Source organism: Malaclemys terrapin, chromosome 2, assembly GCF_027887155.1.
Source record: "Malaclemys terrapin pileata isolate rMalTer1 chromosome 2, rMalTer1.hap1, whole genome shotgun sequence".
Classification (NCBI taxonomy): Eukaryota; Metazoa; Chordata; order Testudines; family Emydidae; genus Malaclemys; species Malaclemys terrapin.
In genome coordinates, this window is record NC_071506.1 from 278,696,524 (window position 1) to 278,717,485 (window position 20,962).

The 20,962-nt window shown below is 48.5% G+C and overlaps 2 protein-coding genes across 2 annotated transcripts in view; one reads left to right on the top strand and one right to left on the bottom strand.

Annotated features, from left to right (window-relative positions):
• Positions 1-20,962, top strand: part of ZBTB47 (zinc finger and BTB domain containing 47) — a 393,046-nt gene that overhangs the window by 102,944 nt on the left and 269,140 nt on the right. The gene's annotated exons all lie outside the window — the stretch shown is intronic.
• Positions 1,502-19,837, bottom strand: KLHL40 (kelch like family member 40). The gene is made up of 6 exons (XM_054016668.1): positions 18,539-19,837; positions 12,526-12,686; positions 9,638-9,745; positions 6,680-6,865; positions 4,995-5,141; positions 1,502-3,479 (listed from the first exon to the last, which is right to left on the bottom strand). Exons 1-6 carry the CDS (start codon positions 19,682-19,684, stop codon positions 3,368-3,370), a joined length of 1,860 nt encoding a protein of 619 aa, XP_053872643.1. The 5' UTR covers positions 19,685-19,837; the 3' UTR covers positions 1,502-3,367.

Below are 20,962 nucleotides of genomic sequence, written 5' to 3' on the forward strand. Positions count from 1 at the left end.
CCCAATACAATTTTGCAACCCGGATGTGCAGGGCCAGCTAGTGCGGGGCCCGATTCGAACAGTTTAGACGGGGCCCTAGCAGGGATGACTAAAAAAAAACTACGTAAAAAAACACGTGGGGCTTGTACTCACTAGGTGGCACTCTGAGTCTTCGGTGGTGGGTCCTTCACTGAAGGACCCGCCGCCGAAGTGCCACCAAAGACCCGGTAGGGAACCGGTTGTTAGGATTTTGGCAGCTCATCACTGCCTTGGACTCTCCCTGATTTTTGACCTTTGACCCTGGTTTCGGTACCGATTTAGCCTGTCCCCGGATCTCAATTCCAGGTCCACCCTTGGTTTTGGCCCAATCCTACACCTCGCTGTGACCCATGCTCCAACCACTAAGCCTGATTGTCAGAGGCAGTGCCTGACACTGTCACCAGCTCAGCCACTGACTTCCTGTAGGTCTGGGAGCAAGATACTCCACCTACCCATTCCCCCTCCAGCCCTGTGTCTTGTCTATTTAGATTGCAAACTTTTTGGGGGTAGGGGACTGCCTCCAACTATGTACGGCAAGCCCCACGCCCCACGGGAGCTTCCGGGTGCTCATATGATCCCAACAATAAATATAATAATAGGAATTAGGTTGGTATAAAAGCTTAGCTTGATTATGTGTTATCCTTAATGTGTGCATGGAGGAAGGGTGACCTCAGATAATCAAGGTCAAGGTTGTTGGCACAATAACCAATGCACAGAACTGACTTTTGTAATACTAATGTAGGCTGCCAGGTGTAGGCGGCTGACCTAGTGGGTGGAGCAGGGCCGTACCTGGTGGGTGTGGCGGTAGTTTGGAGGAATGGTGAGGGTAGATCCAGGAGTCAGGTACCGGCTTGAGGATGAAGCCAGAGTCGGGGGCGAGGAGCAAAGCCAAAGGTCAGAGCCGGAGTCAGAATCAGAGCAGGAAGGGAAGGACTAGACTCAAGTCCATTTAGCGGGGGAGAGAGAGCTCAGTGGTTTGAGCATTGGCCTGCTAAACCCAGGGTTGTGAGTTCAATCCTTGAGGGGACCATTTAGGGATCTGGGGCAAAATCAGTGCTTGGTCCTGCTAGTGAAGGCAGGGGGCTGGACTCAATGACCTTTCACAGCTCCCTTCCAGTTCTAGGAGATAGGATATTTCCATTTATTTATTCAGGGGGAAAGGCAGGAACAGGGCTAGAGCAGGAAGTGGAGGCAAAAACAGGGCAAGCACTGGAGCAGGCATGGTACACGTCGAGCAGCCACTGAAGCTGCCAGACTCAAGGAGCGGGCTGCTGGCTCCTGCGCCCAATTAGGAAGCAGGACCATTTGGAGAAGGCTCAGGGGGACCAGCTGAGCTTGCTGGGTTGCCTAGCACCCAGGTTTGCTGTGCTCGTGACAACTAGTTTCCAAACCAGCTCAATGCAGCTGCAATTTGATTCTAAGGTTTAGTTGCTATGGAATGGTCATCTCTCTCTGTCACACACACACTCATAAACACACTGTGTGTCTTTCACTTTTTTTTATTGTAAAATAAAACACTGGTCAGGTGACATAGGAGTCCTTAGACTTTCACTTCAACAAAGATTTGTGTCTACTAGAAGTACAGTTGTGTTTCTCTCTATCAAAAATTGTTATTGGCGCCTAAAAAAATGCACATTTCATTGGTAGGATGCTCCCACTGATTCAAAAGCTGATGAGATCTTGAAGTTTACTGATCTATTTTGCAAACTATGATTTAAGAAAAAACAAGGAAAGGACATTACAAATTTCTGTGACATCGTAAATATAAAAACAACCCTATGAAAAATGAAATTTGAGGCAACAAAGCCTTTCAAAACTCTGTGTGCGATCACTGCACTTGTTGATTCTGTTATTGTGAAGAAGTGGGGGGATGCAGACTCCAGGTAATGAATCAAACTGAACAGAAATAAAACTACCAGGACTATAGGGACGAATCAACTGTTTCTGCAGCTGCTAGCACAAAAAGAGGATTTCTCCCATGCTGCAGCCCTCACCTCCTTGGAGCAGGCATCAAAGTACTGCTCTTAAGCAAATAGATATATCAGTTTGTTATAGATCTTTATCTTTACTTTTTAACCCATTGATGCAAAAGAAAGACAGGAAGAATTGTAAAAAGCCAATATGGCTCCATCAGGAGGTCTTTAATGACCAGAACATCAAAAAGGAATCCTACCAAAAGTGGAAACACGGATGAATGGCTAAGGAGAAGTACAAAAGAATAGCACAATCAGGTAAGGACAAAATCAGAAAAGCTACGACACAAAATGAGTTACACCTAGCAAGGGACATACAAGACAATAAGAAGAGGTTATTTAATTACATTAGGAATCAGAGAAAGATGAAGGGAAGTGTAGGTCCTCTACTTAGTGGGAAGGAGAGCTAATACCTGATGACATGAAGAAGGCATTTCCCCCCTTCTGCCTTTGTAACAGTTGCTCAAAGGGAACAGAAAGCACCTGAATGTAAAGATTAATTGAGGCCAAGAAAACAAAACTCAAAAGGCAGGTGTGGAGGTCCGTCCGAGGGTGTATGTCTGTCTGAGACATCTATCGTCATGGTCTGGTCTGATTGTACCTGTTCTTCAGTGCTCGCTCCTTTTAGCCTTATCTTTCTAGCGCACTGTTTGCTGTTCCAGCCTGCGAAATCCCCCTACCCACTCCCACACTTACTCTTTTCTTTCTAGCGTGAGTTCCGCTCAAAAAAATGGCCAAGGCTTCTCACCTTGTTTAGCGCTACATGCTTCAGACCAGCTCCAAATGCCTACAGCACAGATCTGCTTCCCTTGCTGCAGACAACTGACCCCCGTGTGGTAAGGCTGGCTACCGGGTGTGGGGAGGAGCTGAGTTTGAGATTCCCATGCATGGGCGACCCTTGTGCCATTCTGGCTTGCTTCGTTCTTTTGGGATCGGCCTCCAGCCTTCCCCAGTCAGAAGAGTGGTTGAGATGATGAAGGGCCTTGTTGGATGGAGGGAGAAAATGGGGAAGGGGAGGATGTGAATTCCTGGAAAACAAAGGATTCTGCCCTGAAGGAAAAATGTGGTTACTGTTCCTTTCCTGACCAGGAAGAGGGAAACAAATCTGCTCCTAGAGATAGAATGAGTCCAGTGCTCAGGCCACCACAGCTCCTGGCGGTCTCCAGATCTGGGTTCTAAGTAGTGCTTTAGCTTTTAAGCTCCTATAAGGATCCATTCTATTCTTTCCCTTCCTCTTTCCCTGCTGGGTGAAGTAAAATGGCAACAAATCACAGATATGTTTCTCTGACTTAACCAATACAATCCCTCCCCACCCCATTTATATCAATAAATGTGAACTTAGAAAAACCCAGGAACAACATCAATCATTGCGTCATTTACATTTTTGTTAACCGTAAAACATTCATGCGCACAGGAACGAAGGTGGCGCCTGAGGCATACTGGATCTCTCTGAGGACACCTTCCCACTTCTTCCCTTCTTCATCATACCTGAAGGGAGGGAGACAAAATATTACGGTCAGCAAAGAACTCTATTCTCACCAACTGTGTTCCCTATCCCAGCTCTGGCTATGACAAATAGTCAGATTTAGTGCTGCTCTAGTGATGTGTTTACTTGCAGTATGTTATTCAGCCACTAGATGTCTCTGTGTGTAGAGTTCTAGGGATGTGGTGTCTGGTAAACAAGAGAGACAGAAGTGGAACTCAAGCTGTGTGGAGACCTGTTTGATTGTGTCAGTAGCTGTAGTTTGTTTTCTTTAATACATGCCTCTTGTTTAAGGACTATGATTCCATATATCATGGCAGCTCCCAAGATTGGTAGGTAGGACTTGTTTGGTCAGTTTCTGTCATTTGAATATGGACTTAGGCCTTATCTAAAGTCCATTGAAGTCAACAGACTTTGAATTTGGCTCTTAGAGCTGATGAAAAATGCCAGACTGACAGTTCTGGAGGCTTAAGTCCACTCCACAGAACTGCTACAGTACAGGCATCAACTAGCACATTTCCCCACATTTAGTGAGGAGGGATAGGTCACTTCCCAAGGACTGAATGGCAGTGGTCTCTCTGCTGAGACTGCTGACGAGGGTGCCAGTTAGAGAGGTCTTGGGGAAGTAGGTATTTTTCCACTGGGGACTGGACTTAAACAACCACCATCGCTTGGTAAATACACACCTAGCTTTGCTATGATCCCGTGATAGAGACAGATCTTCAGCTGGTGTAAAATGCCATAGCTCAAATGAAGTCAGTGGAGCTCAGGGAATTTACACAGCTGAGGATCTCATCCCATAGATCCCTCTCCTCCCAAGTTGGTTAGGTTTTGACAGTCAACCTGCTTGGGAAGTGGTCTCGTATTTTGTCTTGGTTCAAAGCAGATTTGGTCAACATGGCGCTTGGAACACTGAGTTGCCTTTTGGCACCAAGACTAAGCACATACCAGTGAGGCTCAACCCCAAAGTTAGTACTAGCAGGAAATGTTGTGCAAAATTTCTCCAGTGCAGACAAGGCCTTGGTTAAAGGGTGATTTAAAATCCACCAATTCCCTTGCTAGTTTGTTCCAGTGGTTAATCACCCGCACTGTTAAAAAAAAAAAAAGGTTCCTTATTTCCAGTTTGAATTTGTCTGGCTTTAACTTCCAGCCATTGGCTCTTATCCTGTCTTTCTCTGCTCGATTAAAGAGCCCTTCAGGACCTGGTATTTTCTCCCCAGGAAGGTGATACACTGTGATTGTCATTTCTCAGTCTTCTTTTCTATAAGCTAAACCTACTGAGCTCCTTAAATCGCTCACTGTCAGGCATTCTCGCCAGCCTCTGAATCATTTTTGTGGCCCTCATTTCTGTCCCCTCTTCATGTTTTAAATCTTTTTAAAATCACGGGGGAGAAGTGAGCGATCAGTGGACAGCAATAAAACCAAGGCAAGAGAATGGATTTTAAACCGCCTCTGGTTATAACTCCAGAAGAACTCAGCCCCCAGCCATGCCCTTCGCTCGCAATGGCGACATCTCTTACCTCCAAACGTCATTGAGCTCGGTTGGCACCAGTTCTCCTGACTCCGTCTCCACTGTGGCAAATCCACCAAGTAAATACAGACTGCCAGCCAGACTCACCAGGCTGACCGAGCTGCGCTCCTGGGGGAATTCAGTGAAGGGCTCCCACCTGCCGGGCAGAAAGGTTAGACTTGTTAGCAAAGTGTTCTGGGCGCCCTCTATCAGGGCAGCTATCTCAGCATGGATGTGGGCCTGGAATCTGGTGAGTTCTGAGTGCTAATCCCAGTAGTGTGACTCGTCGGCTTGTATGGCCCTCAGGCAAGTTGCTTAGGTCTAGTTTTTTCAAAAGCAGCCTCCAGTTTGGGGTGCCCAATTTCCACAGCCTGATGTTCAGGAATGCTGAGCACCCGGAACTCCCCTCGGGAGATGCAGAAGACACTGGATATCACCAGAAACAATCGATCCCATTCTTATCTGTATAGGTTCTTATGCTGCACTCCTCACTGGGGCATCTGAGTGCCTACCAGTCATGCATTACACAATGTGATTGGTGGGCTTATGCTGAGTGTGTGTAGGAGGGGAGAGTTTGCACCACCTTGCATACTACAGAGCACCAGACTCACCAGGGGTTTTTGGGGTAGGGCAACGGAATGGATCTAAGACTACACAGAACCATGCAGGTGCAGCGCGGTCAGTGTGAGGGCTACTACAGCCCTTGGGAGGAGTCCTTCCCTTCCGAGTTCCTAGAGCTACATGGCCTGTGCCCGGTGCGCTCTCAGCGGTTGATCTCAAGCCCGTTGAAGCCAGTGGGGATCAAGCTGTTAATGAGCAGGAAGGAGTCCGAAATCTCCCCTCCCAGCTGAGTTTCATTCACACCCTCGCCAGGCTGAGAAGTGAGAGTCGCCCCTGGAAGTTGCGATATATCTGGACAGGGAGGCTACCCCATCCCAATGCCTGGAGATGCAACAGCTCAGACCTTCTGCCTCTGTCCTGGTTGAGTGATCCCACTCTCCAGGCTCTCCGTGCATTCAAGCTATTGATACTGCAGCAAGCCTCTGGCGCTAGACAAATGCCCCTGGCCCAGCACTGGCAATTGGCAATAACTAACACCAGGTGAAGAGGTGCATCATTTGCACAGGGAGCTGGATGGATGGAGCCAAGACAGCTCCAAATCGTTGGCTGATTGGGGGCAGGTTGTTTCATACATTCCTGCAGCTGCTCCCTATAGCACAGGGGTGGCCAACCTGAGCCTGAGAAGGAGCCCGAACATTGCCAAAGAGCCCCAGTAACACATTAACAGCCCCCCATCAGCTCCGCCCCACCCCCAGTGTCTCCCACCCGCCAGCAGCACCGCCGATCAGCACCTAACCCTCCATCCCTGAGCCTCCCGCCTGCTGGGATCAGCAGTTTTGTGGTGTGCCGGAGGCTCGGGGGAGGGGGGAGCAAGAGTGCGGCAGACTCAAGGGAAGGGGGTGGGGACTTGGGGAAGGAGTGGAGTGGGGCTGGGGCCTGGGGCAGAGCCAGGGGTTGAGCAGTGAGCCCCCTGTAGCACACTGGAAAGTTGGCACCTGTAGCTCCAGCCCCGGAGTTGGTGCCTATACAAGGAGCCGCATATTAACCTCTGAAGAGCCGCGTGTGGCTCCGGAGCCACAGGTTGGCCACCCCTGCTATAGCATTTTCATCCCGAGGATGAGCCATGGTACGTACTTGTTAGCTGCAATGTCATACGCTTCCACTGAGTCAGTCAAGCCAGAGTCGGTCACGCCAGTTGCCACATAGATCTTGCCATTGTGTACGGTTGCTCCGAACAGAGAACGAGCGGTTTTCATGGGAGCCAGATCCTTCCACTCAAACTTCTTCGGGTTGTAGACGCACATCTTGTTCAGGCACTTCCTGAAAAAGGGCAAGAGGGAAAAGCAACCTCACTGAATTATTACGTGGAATTGTTCCATGGTGCCGAGGGATTCTGGAGTATCGATCTAAGTCGGCAGCTGATTGTAACTTACAGACTCTGCTGCTACACTTGAAATGGGGGCCAGTGCATTTTACTGTTGAGCCCACATCAATAGATGTCTTTCCTTTGTACAACAGGCACCTTTCTTGAGTACACGCTATTGACGATGAACACAACTGGCATAGGCACCAACTTCCCCTCTGCCCGGTGAGTGCTCGACCCGCCCCTGCACTGCCTCTTCCCACCCCTGCACTGCCCTCGCCCTGCCCTCATTCCACCCCTTCCCCAAAGTCCCAACCCCCGTTCCACCCCCTTCCCCCAAGTCCCTGCCCCTGCCCCGCCTCTTCTCCGCCTCCTCCCCTGAGCTTGCCGCTTGCCCGCTCCTCCCCCTCCCTCCCAGAAAGTCCTAAGCGCCGCCAAACAGCTGTTAGGCAGCGAGGATGGTGGGAAGCGCTGGGAGGGAGGGAAAGGAGTGGGGACGCAGCGCACTCAGGGGCGGGAGGCGAGGAGGGTGGAGCTTGGCTGCCGGTGGGTGCAGAGCACCCGCTAATTTTTCCCCGTGGTGCTCCAGCCCCGGAGCACCCATGGCATCAGCGCCTCTGCACCCTGGTGTTGTGTATGTGACATTTCACTCCATATTCTTTATGAAAATATGCTTATGATATGAATATGACATAACTGAGATGTACTTTATGCAAGATGGATCTTGCAAGATATCATTAGAAAGGTTATAATTTACTGAATGGGATTATCCAATGTATATGCCTGTATCATTTCTATATCTGAAATTAGGAATATTGACTGTGTGTCTGTATTTCAACTATGCTACTTTGGGTGACGCCCACTGCCAACACTTCAGATACAACCATGGAAAAGCCAGACAGGGCTGATGGCCCATTAGAGAGGACAATGGACTGTGAAAAGGCTTGGCCCTCCTGCGGACGCTCCATACTGCCACTGACTCATGGATGCTCTGATTCTACAGTCAGGTGGTCTTGTCACGTGATACTAAACATTACCTGGGACTTCTTGTAACTTTCCACTGGAAGGGAAGGGGGGGTCAATTTTGGGAAAAAAAGGATTCCCACCTTATGTAAATCCTATTTAAGGGTGGGGAGGAAGGCAAATGGGACTCCTCCTCTCCATGGCCTGTCTGCCCAGGAGGAAAGACTGCTAAAGCCACCTGAAGGGAAGACAAGTGGGGAGTCCAGACTGAGACAGGGGTCCAGTCTGAAAAGAAATAGAACTGGAACTCTGAACCCCAGAAACTTTGCAACCTGCCTAAAATAACATTTAGGGTAAGAAATTACATTTTATAACCTGTTTCTTAAGTATATTGAGCTTAGTTTGCGTGCTTTGGTTTATTTGCTCAGTAATCTGCTTTGTTCTTTCTGTTATCTCTTCTAGCCACTTAAAATTCACCTTTTGTAGTTAATAAACTTATTTCTTGTTTATAATATAACCCAGTTGATGTAATTTTTAACTGGGGGGAGGGGCAAGAAGTTGTGCATATCTCCCTCCACATTGAGGGAGGGGGCGAATTTCATAAAACCATTGGGTTTGTACCCCTGAAAGGGAGTGGGCACCAGAGTGTCGGGGCAAACCCCTAAGGCTGAATCTTTCCAGAGCCGATCTCTGTCTCTCTGTGCAGCTGGGCATGGCCCTGCCTGTGTGCTTGGCTGGAAGAGGCTTGTGAGCCTTGCCCAGATAAAGGGGACCCCGGCTGGCAGAATAGGCTGACTGAGTGGCACCCCAGCACATCAGGTGACACCCCAAAGGGCCCAAACCCATCATTGCTAGCTATGTGTCTGTCTAGCTATATGCAAATCAGGGATCTGCATGCATGCACCCGGCAGCAGGTCTTATTTGCTAAGTACTGATGATGAAATTTGATGCTGTACCAGAAATTAATAAAAAGAGTCCCGGCCCCAAAGAGCTTTCAATCTAGGAGGTATCTGGCTGTGTATATACCCTCTTTCCAGCCTGTAATCTCTTTGGCGCAGGGCCTATCTTTGCTGTGGTAGACCAGGCTTATTTTGTCAATATTTATTTTTGCTGTTTTACAATGGCTGGACTTTTCATTGAAGGCCGCAGGTTATGCTCAGGCCTTGTTCCCTGCAGATAATAAGTGGCAGCTGGGCCTGAGGGAATGTTTGGTGAGGTTGTTGACTACTGCTGCAGCTGCGACAGCTGGGCCTTGCTGTGCCAGACCAGCCTTCTCCCAGGCAGAGCTCCTTGGTTTGATGCCAGGCAGCTTCCCTGCGAAGGGGATTCTCATGTCTCTTCTGTCCTCTCCTGCTATTTGTTATGCTTGTTTATATGGGGAAGGAGGAGGATATGCTTTCTGCCTTGTGGCCTTATATTGTCCTTGATCCTCGTGCAGATCTCCCATTCGTCTCAATGGAGTTAGACAGGGGGCCCAAGGGCCCTGAGAGAAACTTTAGCAACACAATCAAGGCTGGACTCAGACCAGAAGCCTGGAAGTGAAAGGTTCCACGTCTTAGCCCCCCCAGCCCCATTTGATCCATCTGTTCCCCTCCACTCCTTAATCTGCTGGTTACCCTAGAACGCTACTTATGTACCCAACAGAGCTCCCTCCGCGACTTCCTTCTTCTAGACATGACCTAGGATGTGGAAACAGCCCAACCCATGTGCCATCAGAGATGTTTTGCCCCTCCCACACCTTTTATATCCCTTGTTCTTTCACTTACTTGTCACTTCTTTTGCCTCCTATGACGTAGATTAGATCCTTGTCTGATACCACAGCATGGCCATAGACCGCATAGGGGAGCGGATCTGACTCGCCCCATTTAAATGACCTGTATAAGGATTACGGAAAGCAAGGGTATTATATTGTTTAGATGGGGGGGGGGGGGGGTAGCATCCAGAAGGCACAAGGTGCTTTCCAACCCCGTAGGTGGATGGATGGAGTTCCTGCCCAAAGTGCATGGAGTCTAAAAACTCATTAACAAATTCATAGTTGACCACTAAGAAAAAGAAATGACATACGGGATACTTGCTATAATGCCCGTTCTTTTCTATAGCATCCTCTCGGCCGCTTAGCTTGTTGTATTTGGCTTCATGTTTATACAGCACCTTCTATCCCAGGATCTCAAACACTTTACAAACATTGATTGATTGAGACCGCTGTAAGACCTGCATTATCCTGGCTTTACAGAGGGGGAGGCGCTGATGTATAGAGAGGTTAAGGGTCACATTTTCAGAAGTTACCACTAATTTGGGAGTAACTGAGTGTGACACTCAGTTGGGGTGTTGGGTGTTCGGCACTTCTTAAAATCAGGCTCTCGTTTTCTAACGTTGGGCACCCAAATATGGCGGCACCTAAAATTCGAGGCCGCATTTGAAAATCTGGACCTAAGTGTCTCGCCTGCATTTCCAAAGCAGGTCACAGTCAGATCCCTGATTAGAATGGAGATCTCTTGACTCCATCCTGTAGCCACTCGACCATGCTATACAAACACTGCACACACCACTCCAAACAGTCCCTCACACACACCGACAAATGTCTCTTTCCACAGACTGAAGACCAGTGGAAGGCACTTCCATAGAAACCGAAAAGTTCTGGATTGAATTGACCTTAGATCTACCAAGTCTAACCCCTAATTCAAGCAGGAATAATCCATCTATCAATAGATAAGACTGTTTATTGACAGCTGAAATTTCACCAAAGTGGGGCCGTGTATGATTATTGTGCTGGTCACTTTGAAACCCAGTTGCATAGAAGAGGACCTGAAAGCTCTTCCTGGTTATCGTCTTTTTCAACTACATGTGCTTCAGGCCACTTAGCAAAGAGAGCCTCCTCCCCAAGAGAGTTTTAGATAAACTCCATGGTTGATAGGAATGGGAATTGGTTTGAAATCTCTGCCTATGAAACGGACATGCCTAAATAAAACAGGGCAGACATGTCTAAATATAAACTGAGCAAAAGACTCCAGCTCACTAGCTATTCCAGCTTATTGCAGGCAGACGGGGAAGGATTGTTTGGCATTTCTGTTTGCCTTTCAGTGAGATTTAATACTTCAGGCAGTTCATAGTGCACGATTCAAAGCATATGCTAAGATTAGTCTTAACCACTGTGGGGAAGCTGGGCAGCTCCTGTATTTCCAGGAGTGGTTGCTAGATTAGTGGGAAAAGACAGTTTGATGCTTTTTTCCATTGAGAAGAACATGGGACATGGGGCTTTCTGCAGGGTAGATTAAAGTTAAGTATTGGGAATGGAGATGTTATGATTCACAGATTCATAGATGATAAAGCCCAAAGGACCATTGTAATCATCTGGTCTGATCTCTTGTATAATACAGGCCATAGAATTTCCCCCAAATAATTCTTGTTTGACCTAGACCATATCTTTTATGTGCTATCCTAGTCTTGGATGGAAGTGGGTGAACCTCCATCTTCCCAGACGACTCATTGCTTCTTGCTCATTAACAGCTGAGTCCATAATGGGTTGCACTGGATGACTGGATTATGGAAAATATAAGAGCCGGAGGGGTGGGTGTATGCTTTAATTTTTCGAACCGTGCAGCATGGTTCTCAACCAAACTGGAATGCAAATACCTCGAAACCGAGAAAGGGAAATACTTTACGCAATGTATAATTAACCCTGGGAATTCACTGCTGCATGATAGTAATAAGGCAACTAGCTTTACAGGGAAATAACTGGTATGACGCCACCTTCTCTGCTCCCAGAGACGAAGGAGAATTTGGTAGCGTGGGCTCTCCCTTTCTGGTCTCATTGCCAGAGGGGAGGGAAATCAGGCTGGTCCTTTGGGTGCCAGATCAGTGCACGGCGCCATAACACCTGAGGCCCTAAGCAGTCACTTGCATCACTTATTCTTGTCCACACCTTTGCTCGCTGGGATTGAGATTGCAAGGGCAATTGATGTTCATACTTCTGAGCATATGATGCTCGACAGCTGGGTGGCACAGGATAGCATGGGGTGTATTGGGGGCAGGGGCTGCAGTCCTCCAGAAAAAGGTTCATTTCAAGTTTGGTTGTAAAAAGAGGCCAACAAATTCTCAGTGGGCCTGATCCTCTGAGTATCTGCCACAAAACCTTGGAGAATCTAGACCCTTGAGTGGTCCGGGTTTGAGAGACTCTGAATCCCTTTTTCGGCATCATCCTAAACTGCGGTTGTGACCAGAGCCCAGTTTTGTTGCCCATGGCCATCTACCAGGGGCTTGTTTGCTGATGGCTGTCCTCTTAGGGCTGTAACATCTATGAGACTGCCCCGGCGCCCAAAACATTAAGGGCCATATCCTGCCTTCTGAGCTCTCCGGGAAGTTCCTGTGTGAGCATAGTCTGGCCCTTGATAAAATTAGTGTTGATTGGCTGCCCCTTAATGGTGTCAATCCCCTTTTCCTTGGAGGTTTCAATTGCAATAAACCCAATAGATGGTACCGGAGATGGATCAGAGCCACAAGGGAGGGATTTGGATTTGGGACAATTCCAGTTGCTGGGGTGACTGGATCTAGCGTTCGGAGACTGTCTCTAGATGTTACTTCAATTTTTAGGTCCCTGTACAGATTGATTCATTCTTACACCCCAGCCCAGCTGCTTTGCTTCCCAGGCACTTACAGTCGGTCGTAGCACATGACGGAGTCCAAGGTCTGTTCTCCTTCTTTCAGTTCTTTCCCTCCTACCACGAAAATGGAGTTTTCTGCATCTCCCAGGCCAAAGAGGCAGCGGGGGGAAGGCAGAGGGGGCATGCCCAGCCAGTCAGAGTCCAGGTGATCATACTGCAAGGAAACGAATAGCCATGAGGGTACAGTATGCACTGATTTAGTTGGGGATTGGCCCTGCTTTGAGCAGGGGGTTGGACTAGATGACCTCCTGAGGTCCCTTCCAACCCTGAGATTCTATGATTCTATGCGCCAGTCCCTCGCTGACGTATAAAGAATGGATTTGCTTACTCTTACTCTGTCAATTTGCTAAATTAAAATAAAATATCAGGGGCCAAGTGCGCAGTGGCAAAGCGCGGAGCCCATTCCTACTGGTACCAAAGGGCATGCCCAGTTCTGCAGCCTCCTGCAAAGCAGCCCCAGGGTGGAGATTCTCTGTGAGTCCTTTCCTTGCTTGTTTCCTTGTGCTCCAGTTGTATCCACCTGCTGGCTTTTGTCTTATACTAAGCTTGCAAGGTCTTTGGGCAGGGACTGTCTTTTTGTTCTGGGGCTTGTACAGCGCCTTGCACAGGGGGGTCTTGCTCCATGATGGGGGCTCCTACAGGTATGGCGATAAACAGGACCCAAGTGACCTGTAGGAATGGCCTCTGTTCTTTTCACGGAAGGCCACTCTACGATGACTTGGTACGTTTATATACAGCTCAGTCTCTTTGGGCTAAGCTGGTCTCGAATTTTTCAGTTACTGAGCAATCATTGTGCCAGGAGGAGCTCACATGCCACAACCACCTCAGCTTTAGTGCCGTCTCCCAGCCTCCAAAAGAGATTTCATCGGAATAGCTTTCGGCAATGGGAGTTAACTGAGCGTTGTCCGTAATGCAGCCCGCTCCTCTGAGTAACGTAAGAATAAAAGGATGGTTCCGTGCTTTTCCCGCCTGACAATGATCAATTTGCACTCTCGTCCTTTGCTTCTACTGGAATCGGAAACCGATCTGGTTCGCTTTGCTTGCTTCCCTGTTTGTGCGGGGGAATCGCAACACCGCACTGGCAATAACGTTTGCTAATTATTTGTAGCTGCAGAGCCGGGAGGAGGAAGCATAAGATATTGGTATTGATCCTATATAAGCATGGGGTCAGAGGCGTGTGTGAGCATAAAAATGTATATTTCTATGAAATTGGTGTGTTGGTGCAAAGATCAAAGCTCTTGACTCAGACAGGGATGTGTATTATCCTCATTTTATAGATGGGGACACTGAGCCACAGAGAGCTGATTAGTATCAGGGGGTAGCCGTGTTAGTCTGTATCTACAGAAACAACAAGGAGTCTGGTGGCATCTTAAAGACTAACAGATTTATGTGGGCATAAGCTTTCGTGGGTAAAAACCTCACTTCTTCACCTTAAAGACTAACAGATTTATTTGGGCATAAGCTTTCGTGGGTAAAAACCTCACTTCTTCAGATGCATCTGAAGAAGTGAGGTTTTTACCCATGAAAGCTTATGCCCAAATAAATCTGTTAGTCTTTAAGGTGCCACCAGACTCCTTGTTGTTTTTAGAGAGCTGATTGATCAACATTTCAGAGGTGCACAGCACCCATCCCTTCCACTAAAGTCAATGGGAGCTGGTGGTGCTCACTACAGCTCAAGAGGGTATCCAAAATGACAGAGCCCCGGGTCTGAGCTTCTGGTTCCGGTGACAGGCTGTGTTGGGTTAGATGAAACCGGGGCGCGGTGGTTAGGCTGCCAGCCTGGGAGCAGGATACCTGGGTTCACTTCCCTGCTCTCCTTGTGTGAACTTGTGCAAATCACTGCGCCTCTCCTTGCCCCCCTGGGGACAGTGGCACTGCCCTACCTCTCGGGGTGCTGTGAGGATAAAGATTGGGAGGTGCCCAGATCCTGGGGCTGATGGGGGCCCAGCTAAGTACCATTGATAGTGTGGCGCTGCTCGCTCGCTCATGCTGGTGCTAGAGCACAGCTCGTCCAGTTCTCTCTGCACCAGGTGAACAGCTTGTTTATTCTGAGCCTTGCTGAGCACAGAGAGTGGCGAGTGAGTGACCTTGCATTGCTCAGCGGTTGTTCCAGCCAGCGTTGTGGGACTCCGCAGCAGGGAGCGTCTGCTTTAGTTGCTGCCTGAAGCCCTGTTTGTCATGGGCTGTTGCTTCAGGGTCTCTCCAGACTAAGCATGGAGAGACTAAAGATGGAGCTGTATCTCCAGACTAAAGCACTAAGGGCAAGGAGAGTCAAAGCCCAGAGCTACTGGGTTGAGGGTCCCTGGATTGGAACTCGGTGTAGAGGGTGGGCCCGGGTTCCCCTACCAGCCACTGGGGGAGTGGTGCAGACCAGGCAGTGGGGAGCAGACCACTTGGGACAGTTTGCCTCAAATGGCTTGTGATACTCTGGAAGCAGGAAGGATTTTAATCTGACTTGGCTGGAGGGCTAAGCTATGAAGAGGACACTGCTGCCACTCCGAGTACATGAGAGGCCATGGAGTAGCTGAGGGGAACAACAGACTGAGTAACCACAGGTGGCAGAGCTAATTCCCCAGATGGGGCCACAAGGAGGAGCTGCCGAGTAGTGAACAGAGCAGTCCTCCCCCTCCCCCCCCGTCCCAGGGCCTTACAGCCTAAAGTTTGTGGGAAACAAATGACAGGAGAAGATGGAATAATGGCATAAAGAGTAGGGAAGAGGGAGAGTGTTCTGGGAAAGGCATTATTTTTCATAGTATATACAATGCTAAAGGCTTTGAGGGCCATCTATAGGAATGACCTGTCTTGACAGCCCAGTATACATTCTTTCCAAGGTTACCAGTACCTTTTTGTTAGACCTGTAGCTAAAAACCCACCTCCCTCAAGGCATCCAGTTTCTCCCAATACATTAGGTGGCCACTGAAAATAAATGTCACTTTATAAGTTGACTGGCTTTCCCTGTTTCTTTGTTGTTTTTTTCTAATGATCAGGTGTGAGAGGGGAAGAGATGGTGCCATGCTGGAGATGAGCAGTGGGAATTAATGTACAAAAGCAGAATGTGGTACCTGTGAGAAGACAGTATTGTCTAGGGCAGTGGTTCTCAACCTATTTACCATTGTGGGCTGCATCCACACACAATATATACTACCTGTATGGCCCTGAGGATGTCACATGGGCCACAGCTGTGTCCTGATTGGGCCATGGGTTAAGAACCAGGGGCTAGGGGATCTCTTGCGCTCAGCTGACCCTCACACCACACCTGGAGAGATGCTAGTTACTGCAAAGAGCGCTAATGGGTTTTGCATCAAGAGTAAAGGTGGTTGAATAATACTTATTGCAGTCTATATATGTTCTCATCACTGTCGTACCTGAGCGCCTAGGTCCTGCCCCTAATATTCATTGTGAATTGTGACTAGAGCTGACTGAATACATGGAATTTCTGTTTCTGCAGGAAATTCTGTGATTTTGACATTTGGATTTGTCCTGAAATGGGATAAAATGTCAAAAATTCTTGGAAATTTTTGCAAAATTAAATATTTTGAGATGTTTAATTTTGACTCTATCATTTCACTATGACCTGCAGTATGGTATGATATAATACTGTTAACATAGCACGTAAGTCAACACGATAAAATCAAAACAAAACATTTCAAAGTTCTCAAAATGAAATTTTTTGATAATCTCCTGTCGAAATTTTTAATCAACACGTTACCATGAAACATTTTGATTTAGTCAAATCAGTATTTTCGGATGGAAAACTGTTCCATTGGAAAAATATTGACCTGCTTTAACTATGACCTATCCAGATCCAGCTATCTACCCAGATGCAATATGGCCCACATCACCAAAGCATCCGAGTACCTCTCATGATCTTAATTTCTGTGTATGTTTCCTATTTATACATTTTCAGCCTATTTAACTGTTATTTATGGCATGTGACCAGTCACATGCTATTATGTCTTCTTCCTGATTGGGTGACTGAAGTTTATTTTATAACTTTCTCTCTAGGTCTGACTGAAAAAGACTTGAAGCTGCTTTGTATTCACAAGGGCACAGTCAGCTAAAGGAACAGTTCAATAGTAATAATGAATACTTTTGCAATTTTATAGCACCTTCCATCCAGGGATTTCAAAGCACGTCGCAAACATGAATTTAGCCGTGCCCCCATTTTATGGGCGAGGAAACTGAGCAGTTATGTGATCTGCCCAAGGCATCACAGACAAGCAGTGGCAGAGCTGGGAGCAGCATCTAGTTATCTAGAACTCCTGTCTCCTATGATTTAGCCAACAGGACCACGAAGAGACTTAAGCTCTGCTGTGAAGGTTTGGCTTTCGGCAAGGAAGACATGAAGATTTAACAGAACCTTCCTTGCTATGCAGGGCCGACTCACACTCCTCACACTCGCTGGTACTGGAGCAGCGACAGAGGGAGTTGTTCTATTCCCTATGCAGCAGACTAACAGGTTGTTAATTGGCGTAGCTGTTAATGGCAGGGAAGGGCACTCTGGAGGGGATCTCTGGGCATTGCCTTGCCAGCGACTGTACTAGTCGGCATTGCTCAGCAGAAATGTGCTCCCTTGAATGTTTGTTCATTAGTTCTCCCAGGCTGAGCGCAAACGCTGCCTATGTTCTCTGCTTATCAATGCCTCCAGTCAGTGTGAAGAGCGGTGCAAAGAGGTAAACGGCTACGGGTGTGGAATTTCCCCCCTTCCTTGGCTTCCCCACTTCTGTTTCACCTTTAGTCCTTGCCCTGCTATGCAGTGGACAAGCTAGGCAGCCCCAAGAATTCAGCTAGGATGGGGCTGATTTTTCATTGCCGCCTTCTCTGTGTGTGGCACTTACACCTGAGCCCAGTGGGTGTAAAACCCTATTGGGTCAGAATAGTAACATTTCACACTCACCCTGTGCAGGTGTCTACGGCGAAGGCAAGTGGAGAATCAGGCCCGTTCTACCTATGGGGTTCCCGATTGGGGGGAGGGAGGGGCTTGTTGTTTCACACCCTCTGCTTTGTGCAGCATTATACACAACTACTTCTTGCATTATGATCTTTGTTCACTTTCCTCTGGAGCATCAGCTGTAGAGTATTGCTGATTGTAGTTACAGGGATTGGTCAGTGCTGGAGGGAGGATACAGGATTTGCTGGGTGTCTGTAAGCCTGGAGCCTAGGAAGTGGGGGAGAGGCAGGCTCCTTGTGTTAGCTGCATATTTTGCTGAGGGGAAAGATGGCCTGGAGTTACAGCACAGGCCTAGGTTCAGATGGCTGGTCCCCACCTCTCTTGCTGATCATAGATGTCTTTGGTTACTTCTGGGGTTCAGCATACATCAGGGCACTGTTATCTAGGGAAATCAATGCCCTAAGACAGCAGTGAATGAGGCTGCTAGCACAGTTTTCAGTGGCAGAAGACAGATGAATGTGGCAGAGAACAGAAGGCTGCAAAATCAAACAGTGCTTAGCCTGGTGCCAGCTCACAAGACATGTTGCCGCTAGAGAGGGACAAACCAGCTTTGAAATAAAAACCTCCCTGATAGATGTCAAGGCCAGAAGAGACCATTATGATCATCTAGTCCAACCTCCTCGTAACATAGGCCAAGGATCCTCACCCAGTTATCACTGCATTAGCCCTATTTGGAAATTCCAAACTTTTTTGCAATACATCTATCTATCTATCTATCTATCTATCCCAATACTCGCTCTCGCTCGCTCTTGCTCTCTAATCTGTCTCAGAGTTTTCTATGTACCATCACGCTAGTATCTAAATATTTTCACGGCCTACATATTACTATGTAACAAGCCATTGACTTAATGGGGAACAGCGAGCAGTATTCAATCAGTCTCTATGTCTGACAGAGCAAATAAAGGCTTGTGGCATGCATTTTTATAAGGGACACACAAGCCAAATACAACTAACACACATGACGGTGAGTTTCATTGGCTTTGTGCTATACAGAACCTAAAAATCAACGATCCTTCTAGTGGACCATAGAAGCAAAAGAGTAACGAAGCTGGTACCTGTAAGAAGTAGGAGCTCATGGGGTCCTCTTTGTTGTCCTCGTTGTAGTACAGTCCACCTGCTATGAAGATCTGGTTCTCTTTGGTTACCAGACTGACATGATTTTTTGGGATCTGAGCCGAGATGGAGGCAAAATAGCACTCGTTAGCGCTGGGGTCATAGGCCACCGCCCCGGCACTGCTCACCATGAAAATTAGGTCCTGGAGGAACATCCCAAAGCGCATTGTGTCATTTAAGATCCCCGGGAGGACGTCCTCCTCGTTATCATCCCCCTCGGCCACTTCTCCATTGACAGCGTTGTCCCCAGCTGTCGTCTCACTGCTTTTCTTCACGTTCTTCTTTTTCACCACCATGAATTTGCCTTCGCTGGCGTCCTTCACCACCTGGAGTTTCTTGAGCAGCTCCGGGCTGGACTTCACAATGGGGTGCTTCTCCACATGGTCCCTGATGTAATCCTTGGGCATGAGGCGGAAACGGATGCTCTCGAAGACGACCGGCAAGGCCTGGATCCGGCTCTCGCGGTCCTTGGCTTCCGCCCACTTCATCACCACCTCGAAGACCGTCTCCTCCTTCTCAATGTTGAGGGAGTCGGTAGATATGATAGCGATGAGCTCATTAGGGGAGAGCTGGTAGAACTCCTCATCCCGGGAGACCAGAGCAAAGCGGTCGCAGATGAAATCCCGGGCGGCCACTGCCAGGCGGGCGCAGTCCAGCATCAAGCCCAGCCTGAAGATAGCCAAGCAGTTGCTGAGACAGAGACGCTTCTGCAGGAAGGAGACACAGACGGTGAAGATGGAGGGGATCTGGAACATGTTGGCCACAGAGAAAATGTCCTGCACGTTCTGCTCGGTGAGCTCCAGCTCAGAGGTGTAGATGTAATGGAGGATCTTGCGCATGACTTCGGGGTCCACGTCCTCCAGGTCGATCTCCCTCTTCTTACTCTCCTCCATGTCTGAAAGGAACATCGCCCGGAAATAGGGGCTGCAGGCTGCCAGCACCAGCCGGTGGCAGGGGAATTCCTTCCCCTTGACTTTCAAGACACAATCCAGGAACTTGTTGTGGTCCAGCATGTCTTTGAGCCCGTCCTGGAGGAGTGTCTGCTGGTAGAGACGCAGCTCTTCTGCTTGGTCTATTGGCAGCGTCATGCTTGGGAGTAATGGCTTGTTCGCTCGTCTCCTTTTTTCCCCCTATCCCCCAGCAGAGAGACTTACCCGGATCTGTGCAGCTCTCCCTTGCTTCCCGACAGCTGGAACCTTAAGAATGTGAAGCACTTGCGGCTAATACAACTGGCTGTGGACTTCAGCCTCAGTGAGGGGCTTTATATATAACCACAGCCTCACAAAGCTTAAGGAACCCATATTGGAGCATGTGTAAGCTGATCACCCTCTAATATGACACATTGGACAACTGGGAAGGGAGGGGGCTGGGGGAACAGCTGTCTGTGCAACCTGGACCCATCCGGAATGGTCTGTCAGCTCATGAATCAGTGCTGCAAGGGTCTGGGCTTTTCCGGAAGGCCAGCGTGTGACTGGCTGCGTCCATAATAGTGCAGGTGAAACAACTTTTCCTTCAGATGAATCAGAAAGGAAAAATACCGGCCACCTAGCTGGTGAATTGTAGGGTTTGTTATCCCTCTTCCCCGCTCCCCCGCCACCTGCCCCTCTTCAACATCGAGTGCAGGACTCACCTGGCTAAAAATACACTATGATGCTAAATCTGTAGATATGCAATGAGGTATCGTATCCTACTGTCATTGTGACACAGCTAAGGCGGTCTAGGTCATTTGGACGGTTGATTTTCTTGGGGGCAGAGGGGAAGGGAAGGGAGACATTCCCGTGACCTGCTCCAGGGTAACTGTTGGGGGGAGAAGTGTTTGATATGCTCAGCTGTGTGTCATAGCCCTCTACTGGAAGCAGCTAAAGGAGGTTCTCCTACAGCACATGTGGTAAGGGCTGTGGTTTTGGAAGAGAGGCTCTGGGGTCTGTTCCGTCTGTTGTATTTTTATGGAACCCCATCACTATCGGGTCTGAACAGGCCTCAGTTTTAATGTATTTATCCTCCCACCCCCTCTGGGAGGCAGGGCAGTGCTACTATCCCCATTGTACAGATGGGGAACTGAGGCACAGGAAGATTAAGTGACTTGTCCAAGGTCACACAGCGTCTGGTGGAGCCGGGACGCAAGACTGGCACCCTGCTCACTGGGCCGTCCTCCCTCTCTGTTGCCCACTATTCCCTGCTAGCTAGAGCCAGCTGAAAAAAATTCACACATTTTCAATGGGGAAAAAGGGACGCACGTTTCATAATAACATCTAAGAACGATGATCCTGTTTGGGGCCCAGCTCTGCTGCTGTCTCTGTGGCATTTCCAATGGCCAGGGTATGTAGCATCACGACACCCGCGGTGCTCTGAGGTGGCTGCCAAGA